The 11,101-nt window shown below is 44.4% G+C and overlaps 1 protein-coding gene across 3 annotated transcripts in view; it reads left to right on the top strand.

The window, feature by feature from the left end:
• Positions 1–574: 574 nt before the first annotated feature.
• CSMD3 (CUB and Sushi multiple domains 3) overlaps positions 575–11,101 on the top strand; it is a 583,179-nt gene continuing 572,652 nt past the window's right edge. For all 3 annotated transcript variants that reach the window (XM_059857957.1, XM_059857877.1, XM_059857801.1), the window contains exon 1: positions 575–876. In XM_059857957.1, coding sequence (XP_059713940.1) covers positions 699–876 — 178 coding nt within the window. In that variant the 5' untranslated portion in view covers positions 575–698. The remainder of the gene's footprint in view (positions 877–11,101) is intronic.

The raw sequence follows: 11,101 nt of genomic DNA, 5'->3' as shown, positions 1-11,101 counted from the left end.
TGCGCGCACGGGGAGCAGGGCTGTGCCCGCCGCTCCCCCGCGCCCGGCCTGTAATTAATGTCCCCGCGCAGAGCAATCAGGCTGCGCATCCCCGGGGGCCGCGCACGCTGCCGCGGGGTGTGTGCCCAAAGGCGCGGACGAGCCGGTGTGTGCGAGCCGGTGCGGCGATGGCAGCCCCGAGCACCGCACGTGCGTGGTTAATAACGGGGCTGTGATTGCTGCCGCGAGCGGCGGCGGGATGGGCGAGCCCCAGGCTCTGCCGGGCGGCGGGGGGATCCCGCCACTCCGTTATCTCCCGAGCCGTTCTCCCAGGCAGAACTGATCCTCTTGATGGAACAAGGGGGTGGGGGGAGAGTCTCAATTGCAAATACTGTTTGGAGTTTATTGGCGAGAGCGTCTGAGCGTTGAGGTGCTCTCCCGTGGCTCCCGGTGGATGCTGCGAGGAGGCAGGATTGTGGTGGGTTTCGGCTGTGCAGGGAGTTGGGGTAGCGGGGGGGGTGGGGGGTGGGGGAGGAAAAGACACGATCGAGAGTAGCTGAGACTTTGTGCCCCCGTTGGAGAGATGGTTGAGTCCTCGTCAAGGTTGCTGTGGTATCCCAGAAACACCATTCACTCCGAGCTGTGACCGCGCACCATCAACAGCAACAACTCCGCTGCGCCTGGCCGAGGAATAGGAATTAGGAGCTCTCAAGAATAATATGAAAGGGATCTGCAGAGGGGAAATCCGTGCAAAGGAATCGAAATTAGCAGACTTTTGGGAAAGGGGATGTACTAAATGTGGCCGGCTGGACTTCATCCTGGTGAAGAAAATGGAGATTAAAAGTGGATTTACATTTTGGAACCTCGTCTTTTTATTGATGGTTTCGTGTGTGAAAGGTAGGGTAGTATTTGAGTGGTATATTTTTAGGGGTCCATTTGCTTTCTGTCAGGGCGTTGCAAGCTCTCGCCTTGTATCAAGGTGTATTTCAAAATATATTTATCTCTTATTTTATATTTTTGCCCTTGGTACTTTGCAATGGAAATATCTAAACGATCGCTAAGGCGGGGAGAAAAGAAGGAGTTGATTCAGAGCTCTCTTCGGAGATAGGAAATGTATTTGCTTGCCAGAGCTGGCGTTCAATGCAGTGACTGAGCTGGGGCTCAATAAATATTCTTGCAGTATGCTCAAACGGCGACGTGAGTTGGTTCATATAGCCTCTAACTAGTGCATATTCAAACAAATCCCACTGGTTCACTTTTTTTAAGGTGACGATGATGTTTGTGCCGGGTGTGTGGGGGGATTACCTACAATTCTGGTTTTCGGTCGAGCAGCGGGATCTTTGCGGGAATGCCTGTATCGATGCACTTATTAGTTTAACCCGTTGCGTGGGGAAAGTTACGGAGGAGCCCAGCGTACGTGTAGCCGTCTCACAGCCCGAAATGCGCTTCACGCTCAGCTGTCTGTACGCATGCAGGGCTCCCAGGCTGTCGGAAAGGTGCGTTAGTAATTCAGCCTTGGTCTGTCGCTGGGTGCAAAGATCGACACCTTTTCTATTCCCTCCTTTGGTCCCTTTTCTCTGATGAGTGTGAGGGAGTTTGGGTGGTGGGTTTTGTCTCTTTTTTTTTTTTTTTTTTCCGAGGCAGGGGCTATTTTGCTTTCTTCTTGCTTCTGTGTTCATGAAAGGAGGGCAAAAAAGGAAATGTCTAGTTAGCGGCATAAATATCTTCACTAAGTCTGTGCTTGCAGGCAGTTAAGGGAAATGCTACACACAGAGAAAAGAAGAAATATGTGGCTTGAATAATGTGCACCTGCAGAATTACACAGGCATCGCTAAACAGTGAAGTGCCGATCCCATCACGCGTGCCTTCAGTAAAAGGATCTATTCTGCTACTCCCCACAGTCGGCTGCCTACCCGAAATAATCTCCCCTTGTTTGTGGCCAGTGATTAATATCCGATTAATCACCCTTTTATCCCCCTCCTCATCCTCATCCCTCCTCCCCGCCACACTCATACACTCCCAGAATATTTAGTAGACATTATCGATCCCCTCCGAGTTTTTAGACTTGGTTATCGCCTACAGAGGTTGCCTGCACGGGTGGGAAGGAGGTGTCTTGTGGGGGTGGCATTCAAAGGCGTGCCTTCCTGAGCTGGCGCTGGCTTGGATGAAACAGTTTATTGTAGAGCTTTGCAGCTGCTTTTCCCCCCATTTGCATTGCGTTGAAAAAGACAATTCGCGTTTCACAGGGAGGGTCTGGAGGGCTTTTACCTCATCCCGCGTTATCCTGACGCGGGGTATCCAAGGGGCTTGCCTGAGACGTTTATGCACATTGTAATTAAAGGCAGCCTTTCTCTGTTTGCATCTACTGAAGGGAGCCGCTCCCGGCGCTCTGCCCCGGTCTGGAGACGATTTGCTGTCAGCACCGGCCCGGGCCTTTGGGGGCATTTCCTTTCCCTGGTTCAGCCTTCTGCCATTAGCGCGTTCTCGGTGCCGGGTGCCAGGGTTCTCCAGCCCCGGGCTGGATGCCGGCCAGGCGCGCCGCGCTGCGCGGGGCCCCGCGGGCGCGGTGCGGGGGCTCCGAGGCGGCTGCGAGGTGAGCGCGAGTCGCGGGGCGGCAGCATCCGACCGCGGGACGCGCTGGGCGGCCGCGCAGCCGAGCGGCTTCCCCAGCACCTGTTGAGAGCCGCTGCTTGCCCTTGGGGGTGGGGTGAGGAAAAAACGCTGGGCACAGAGGGCAGAAGCTGCGATGAAGCACCAGAAACAGCCCAGGAAACGGGGAAAAAAGGGTTTTGCAAAACTGGCCGTTTCTTCTTCTTCCCTTTGTTTGGGCCTAGGCTTTCCCGGTGCCGACCCTGGCAGTTTCCATAGACTTCCTTTGGACAGGGGCGGTTCACCCAGAAACTGCCGACCCAGGAGGTGAGGTTTTACATTCTGGATGTGAGATCCTTTAGGCAGCCAAGCCTTACAGAGCTGGCGTACACTCACTGCAGCACTGCATCTATTCTGGACGTTTGTATTAATTCTCTCTCCACTCCCGTGAATGAAAGTATTTTACTTCAATTTACATTCCCATTGGGTCGACACAGCTCCTGCCCCCAAAAAGCAGAGGCAAAGGATGAATGAATACTTGCCCACATAAAACATTCCAGATGTTGGGAACAAGATGACTCCCCAGACCCTACATTTGCTCAACCATTGCTTTGCAAGGCCTTTTTACCACACTCCATATCTGCAAGCTCTAGCCCATACCCTTCCTTGTTTAAACACTTCTGCAGTCCAGCACCACATTGTAACACCCAAACTGTTGCTGTCATTCCTGTCATCCAGACCATTTCCACAGCTTTTCCTGATATTTGCCTCTCAGGCTTTTCCAATTTCTGTCATTGTCCTGTCATTGCTTCCCCAGTCTTGATCCACAGCTCTCCCATCATTACAGGTGCCAAACTATCCCAGGATGCTTAAGGAACCATGTTCACATCTGGATAATTAGGCTTTCCTTGGATATATTAATATGGACCAAACAAATCCTTCACGTTTATCTATAAATTCATTACTCTTTGGAACCTTCAACAATACTTGAAATGGGTCAGAAAAGGGAGAAGAAAGCAGGAGAATGTGGAAGAAAGGAAATTGTCAGAACTGCTGAGGAAGGAGTGATAGGAAGAACTAAATAAAGAGGAATTGTTCCTTTTTCAGTTAAAGTCTTGCTTATACAATATCCCATTTATGCCACAGAACCATCTCTAACAAAATCTTCCTTCAATAGGCATGGAGTAAAAAAGCAAAGAAATGACACCACTGAAAACTGAGTGGCATGAAAGGCATTAAAACAAATGCAACAGACATCCATGATCCAGCCTTTAGAAAAGGCCAAGCAGAGTGATTCCTGATCAGTTGCAGGGGTGATGAATCCTGTGCTCTTCCCTTTAGATGAACGAGGCACCCAGGAAAGCTCCCTCCCCTCACACCATGGGAGAAATTAGAAGCACCATTGAGGCAAGGGAGATACAAACCAAGTTTAGAGGAGGAGGGAATGGAAAACTCCACTGTCCAACTCCCTTACAGAAAGTGGGCAAAAGGGCATAAAAGAGTGGGGAAAAAATTAGGCAGAATCAGTGAGTTTTGCCTCCTGGGATTTAGGAGAGGACTTGCATGCCTTCGGTTTGGCACCTCCTTCCACCAAAAAAGAAAAAAAAGAAAAAAAAATCTTGCATTGTTAGTGGAGGCAAATCTGAGAAGAAATCAAGGAAAATTACCAGATTCCACAAGATCCTTCTATTTGGCTGTCTCTCCAAGAGAGAGAGCACCAAGGTCGACTTTTGTCTGCCTGGCTAAAATGAAGCTTTGCCGCTGCTGTTGTTCCTCTGTTCCCCTCTCGCAGTTGTGACAAGCGGAACAAGGGCAGCTTTTAAAATGAAAGGGAGATGAAGCACTGAGATTTTAAACGGCTCATTGACAAGAGAAGTGATGAGAAAATGAAAAGCATTTCCATTTCCAGTGATGGGTACCTGGCATGTGGGAGTATTTAGCAGGGACAAAGCGTGCCCTGCTTCTTTTAACCACCTCTGCAATCTCCCTTTTCCCTCATTCCAACCTCAATCCCGCTCCCTTCATGCTCTGCCAGCCCCTCCCCAGCGCTTCCTTCCCAGTCACTTGATTTATGGAGTTACTGACGATGGGTATGGGATTACTGAAGGATGGCTTTCCCCAGTGGGGCACGGGTGGGCGCAGCGAGATGCTGGCTCTGTCCCCGAGGCGGGAACGGTGGGGAGAGTAACAGCAGGTTCAGGTTTCCTCATATCCAGATGGTCGATGCCGGTGCTGCATCTTTGTGTGCATGTGTGTGTCTGTGTTGTGTTAGTTCGTGTGTTTGCGTGTATGTACCCATGCAGGGGGATAGGGACACATTGACTGGAGCAGGGACAGCGTCGTCCTTCCTTCCCAACTCCTCCGCACCCGCTCCCCTCCTCTAGGGCGCCTCTGTGCCGTAAGCCCCCGCAGGTGACACGGGGGCTGGCTGTGCTCAGCGGGCTGCGCACCGCCACTCGCCTATTTTTCAAGCTACGCAGTTCTTCAGGGTTGCAGGCAAAGTTACCCTCTGGCACCCTCGCCTTTCTCAGGACTAAAACACGGCTCGGCCGTGCCCCCGCTTAGCGCTCGCCTCCTCCGCCTCCTCTCCTGCAGGGCAGCAGTGGAGCAACACACGACCCTTCCCAGCAGCGCCAGCAGGGACTGTTTCTCCTTTCCCTGCCGGTGCCACCCGGGACTCACAAAGGGCACAGGAGAGCCTCACCTTCGCTTTCCTCTTTCCTTGTGAGAGGCAGCAGTCTGAAGGCGGAGCCGGCTCGGAGCGCGGCTGCCCGCCGGCAGCTCCACCCGCGCCCGGCATCGGCACCGGCCCCGCAGCCGCCTGAGGTGACCGCACCCCCGGGCGCTCCTTCTGACAGAATTCCGTCCTTTGGCTTTGCTTACTTCATTTCGGTCACTCCTGCACGTCTGCACTCACAAGTCGATGGCGGCTCTAGGGCGGTCGGCTCATTGTTTTGTTCGGCTGACATACAGAAATAGCCCCTCATTCTCCAAGCACAACCAGCCCGTTCCTCTGCGAGAGGCTGAGCACTTCAGCAGCCATCCAGGATGGAGAGGGACAGGCTGTACCTTCAACTCCATTATCAGCATCTCAGCTTGCAAGCACCAGTGCATGAGACCTAAAGAATTCTGTGGATGTGCTCCAAAATTCCTCCTTTTCCAAGATTCCTGAGCAGAAACATAGCAGAATCTTGTAGTTTACCGGTGTTTTTTTCCTTGTTTGTTTGTATTTGGGGGAGAGGTGGGGGGGAGGGTGGTTTCGAGCAACAAGTCTAGCAGGATAATTGCCCATCTAGCTTAGTGCCCTTTATCTCCAACCACCACAATTAGCAGCAGGCTAGTGAAAGACTGGAGAAACACAGCAAGTGGAGTGACTAGCACGTCCTGGATTTCAGCAGCCAACAGCTTTGGGTCTCCTAAGATACAGGCTGCTTTTGAAACATCACATTTGGAAAGGCATGGACTGGACTGTGTTCCTCTCATTTGTCCGTTGTCTTTCATTCTGACGCCTTTTTCCCTTGCTTTGTCCTGCCTTGCCTTGCCTTCCTTCCCTGTTCCATACCATGGCATTCATATAAATCCTGCATTCTTTATGCTCTTCATCTGCCTGAAAGCACTGGTTTGTATGAACATTTGTGATAAAACTGGTTGTTGTTGATGTGATGTGAAGGTCTACCCACAAAATCTGAGGTTTGAAATCATTGAATGCACATTGCCTAGTACAAGAAACAAAATCACATACTTGTTCAGAGAAATTTGAAAAAGTTTTAAAATATCCTGTGGGGATGGTTCAATTTGCCTGATTGTAACAACTTTTCAGAGAAAATGTTCTGAAGAATAACACAGCCCTATGTTGTAGCTTTTTTTAAAAAATACTGTCTTAGATACTGCCTGATTTTCAGAGGTATTGAGCATTTACAATTTCAGGTGGCACTAGTAAGAGTCTGGGAGACTTGTTAGCACCTCTGAAGCAAGGCCAAGTGAGTCCAGCATTATGATACCGAGACACAAAGAAACAGTATAAGTAAAAAGAAGCATCTAAAAAATAAATTAAAATTGTATATAAAATTTTAATTCTACAGAGTCTGATAAATTGGAATGATAGAAATAGGAAAGGCTTTATGATCTGCTGTAAAATTGTTTTTTGGGTTTTTTTTTTTTTTTTCCCACTTGCAGGAAACTTCAATTCTAATTCCAAGGGGTTGTGATATCTCAGCTTCAACTACTTGCTGATGCATATCATTCAGCTTATGTTTCTGACCATAATGGTTAAGTTTGGAAGGATAGAACAAAACCTTAGAGGGAAATTAGCTTACCAGTTACTACAAAGCAATTTCCAGGAAAGAGCAGTCAGAAGAGAAGAGACAACTTGGTCAAGAATGTTGGGTTTTTTCCTTAAACCCCTATATTTTTAAGGCAGCTTTTACTATGTGAGATATTTGAAGAAGCAATTTTTAAATCACAAATCAGAGACACATCTGATAAAATCACTTATTGCAAGGCTATAAATCCTACCTCAAAATTTTGTTTATGAAATTTCCATGCTAGAGTTTATTGCAAAAATCCAGAACTTTTACAGGATTTAGACACATGCCTTTCAATCATCTTTACAGAAGAATGTTTCCTTGTCAATGAAATGGTGCAATTTCTTTACAAAAAAAGGATAATATTTGTCTTTATCTAAAATTCAAGGGACAATATTTAGCAATTATCTTAGGCCTTAATAGAAGACTGTGTGACATGTAATGCACCAGTTTTAAAACTCCTTTTTAAAAAAAAATAAACCTAGTAGTAGAAAATGTTGACGGTCTCCTTCCCAATGTCCAGCTTTTTTTCTGGGAAGTAGAATGGAGAAGGATATTGGACTATAAGGAGGATTATTTAAAATACACATATACACACAGACACACCATTTTCATTTGTACTTGTTTACATTCAGTGGTTTACCTTTCCTGGACAGATTTACAATCATTGTTGCAATGCTTTGTTCTCAGAGAACGTGTAAGATTTAGTATAGCTCCATCATTTCAGCATTACAGATGCTGAGTACTGTTGTAAATGTCAAAGATGGAAATAGTGGGAATTCATCATGTCCTTCCCAGGGTCTGAAATCTTAGTTGGGTAAGTTTATAGATTTAGGAACAGTGCTACTCATAAAGGGTGAGCCCTGGGGTATTGATAAATGGCAAACAAGGGATCCCAGCAGGGCTGCTCTTCTTACAGAACTCTGGTTGAAAAACAAGACGGGGTGCAGCCAGCACAGACATAGAGAGATGGGCTGCCCATTTTCCCTTGGGTTCTACAAAATGTTTCATAGTGTCATGTGCCAGATTTGCATTGCATCATAGAAATAAGGAAAATAACTATAAGTAACTAAACCACAGAAGCATTCCTGGGGTGATGAATTCTCATCCCCCAAGGCCTGTAAATAGCACAGACTGTCTTTGCAATAGAACTGAAAGAGTATGGAGGCTTGAGGCAGAAATGACTGAGTTGATTACTTGGATTATACTGCTATTGAATCACTATTTCTGACCTTGAATTCTATTCTATCTGTTTCCCCTATTTATGTTTCTTTCTAGCCTTGTGCATATAACTTGTTTGATTTAATTCTCATGGAAATATGTAAACGTATATGTTTACACATGCATATATATTATGCATGTGTAGAAATTATATCCACATACTTGATTATGTTACTCAGTCATTAAGAAATTCAACAGACTGCATTGTTACCTGTGAAAGGCACAGGTAACAACTCAAAACTTATGTGCTCCCTAAGTTGTCTATTACCTCTTAATTTATTGTGTATTCCCAATCTCAGAAGGAAGTTCCACTATAATACATAATTGATTTCACTAACAAAAAAAGTGATAGTAGTGATAGTTAGGAGGAAAGCTTGATGAAAAAACACTAGTAAAATCAGTAATTAAAAACTTTAATTAAGAATTGACTGTCATATTTATTCCTAGTAATTTAGGAGGTTTTTTACCAAATATAGTTTCTGTAAACTGTTTTTAGTAGATTGAAAACCTCTAATCACCTTTCAAGTATACAAAAAATGAACATTTCTGTGCTATTTTCTGGTTTATTTTAATACTGGTATTATCATTTGAAGATACTGACATATCTCAGAGGTGGCTGTATTTCAGTGGCACTTAAAATGAGCCCCCTGCCATCATTATCTCCTCAGAGAGCTGTTTTCAAACCCAGCAAGCAGATACCAGCAAGTGTAGTTTGGAGTCCTTAGTGAAAATGAACCACTTAAATGCAAAGTACACATATTCTCATTGAACATAGTGTTGAGATGGAACTTCTTGAATTACAAAACCTTTCCTCCACTATTTAATCTGACCCAGAACGAAAACTTCGCAGTCTACTACAGTTAGCTTTCTTGATTGCTGTGCAATTATTTTGGGAAATGAAGCTTAGTCTAATTAAAAGTATTCTTTTAAAAGCCTATACTAAAAGTTGCATTTTTGTTTCTTTGTACGAGCTTTGATCCAAAGGTACCTAGAAGTTGTAAAACAGGATATAAAAAAAACGTCTAAGCTGTCTGTTGTTTGAGCCCACTGAAGGCAAAAGGAGAATCCAGAATAAGATCTCTGAGAGTAGATTTTCCTGTTTCTTTTTGTACTGAGTTTTGAATTACAATTTTCTGTACATATATTTTGTTTGACTCATAAATATTTATTATAACATAAGTAATGTATTTAAAATATATGCTAGATATTTCAAATTGCAGTGGTCTTTGGAAAACTCTTATTGGATTGTAAACCTAAGGATTACACAAGTAAATTGTTTTTGATTAAGGGAAAATAAATTATATATTTGGATAGAGTAGGAAAATGCTCTTTCCACATTTCATTGATGGTCACATCAGCAGTTCTCAGGATGAGTCCACTGGATTCAGTGTAATGATAGTATGCTAATACAATGTTGGTGTTGTCCTTAAACCCTAGAATAGTCCTGTTTTTGTCAGGACATATGGTGAATTACAGCAATTTTTTAACCTAGTTTCAAGATTTTATATTGTTTTTTTGTTTTGTTTTCCAGTAAAACATTTTGGAATTTGCACAATGCTGCTGATGGCTGCAGAGGAACTAGGAGGATTTAAGAAAATAGATTGCAGTTTAAAATGCTTCAAATTTATAAATGCAATTTGGTTTAACTTGTATCAGGTTATCATATATTCCAGTATGGAGTTCCATTTGCAAATGCTGAATTAGCTAGTAAAACCAAAGCACAGAAATCAGAAAGTTCCCATGTTAGTTTTATTGCATTTTTTTTCTAACACATTCTTTGTATTTGCCATTGTCTTATTTTAAAGACATCTAATATGCTGAGTCAAAATCAAAAGAATTGAAATATAGTGTAAAACAAAAGTTCAAATCCAGACTTTTGGGAAGCCTACAGGTTAAACAAAGATTGGAGGAAGAAAAGAATAGGTCTTTGGCCACCTGACATAATCATGACCATTGGCTTTGGGGTATTAGATGCTTTTTTCTTGCACCTCCAGGGGCATGCAGGAGCACAGACACACCAGCACTCCTGGTAGCAGGCATCTGTAACTGTGTCCTCTATCAGGAAGAATTCTGCCTGATTCCTGACTATGCTCTCATCTTCTGTGATTTCCCTTGAATACCTCTGTGCTGACACTTCAGTTCTATGACTCCTGCTGACTTGAGCAATGCTTGCACAGAATGGCAGAATTGAGTGGGTTGGCAAAGACCTCAAAGACCATCAAGTCCAACTGCTAACCCAGCAGTGCTGGGTGATGAGTGCCATGCATGACATGGCAGTTTTAATGGCCACAAGAGAAGAAAGATGTATACTTAATAACTCACAATAAAACGGCAATCTTTGCATCAATATAGTGCCCACAAAAGTTCTCACCTGATTAGAGAGTTTTTATTGGTATAATATACTGAAGGATATTGGCATTTGCACTGTCAGCAGTGGAAAGTTGCACCAATCAACCATTTAAGACACAGTCTTTTTGAAAACGTACTGACCAACGTTTGATTTGCAAAGCTATTTATCTGATATAGAAATGATCAACAGAATAATGTTTAATACAGAACAAGTTCAATGGCACTGTTGACTCCTGCATGCCTACCTCCATAACTTTCCTAAGGATATGCTTCAAAATTCCTAAATCTTTCTAGTACTACAATTGCAGTCCATTGAAACATGTATGAGTTGCTACACTATTTTCAGCTACTTTTAAATTAGACTACCCATAAAAACCCCCACCATTCTCCTAAGCTCTAGCCATATATTTTTACTACACTCAAATCTAGCTCATCAACTAGCTCCTATAATTTTTCTGAATTTATTCAGCCTCCTCTGCACTTCTGGGCTCCCTTCCCAAATTCTCTTCCCACTCCACAAGTACCGCTGGAGAAGTACCAATAACATAAAGCCTGCAGAAAAATATAGAAAGTTCTCTTCAATTTCCATGTAATTTGTAAAGTCCTTTTTTGGCCCAAAGTAATAATCGTGTAAGGGTAATATGTTAGGAAATGAAATA

This window comes from Haemorhous mexicanus, chromosome 1, assembly GCF_027477595.1.
Source record: "Haemorhous mexicanus isolate bHaeMex1 chromosome 1, bHaeMex1.pri, whole genome shotgun sequence".
Classification (NCBI taxonomy): Eukaryota; Metazoa; Chordata; class Aves; order Passeriformes; family Fringillidae; genus Haemorhous; species Haemorhous mexicanus.
The sequence above is the reverse complement of the archived record's forward strand: the minus strand, read 5'-3'. Positions and strand labels throughout refer to the sequence as shown.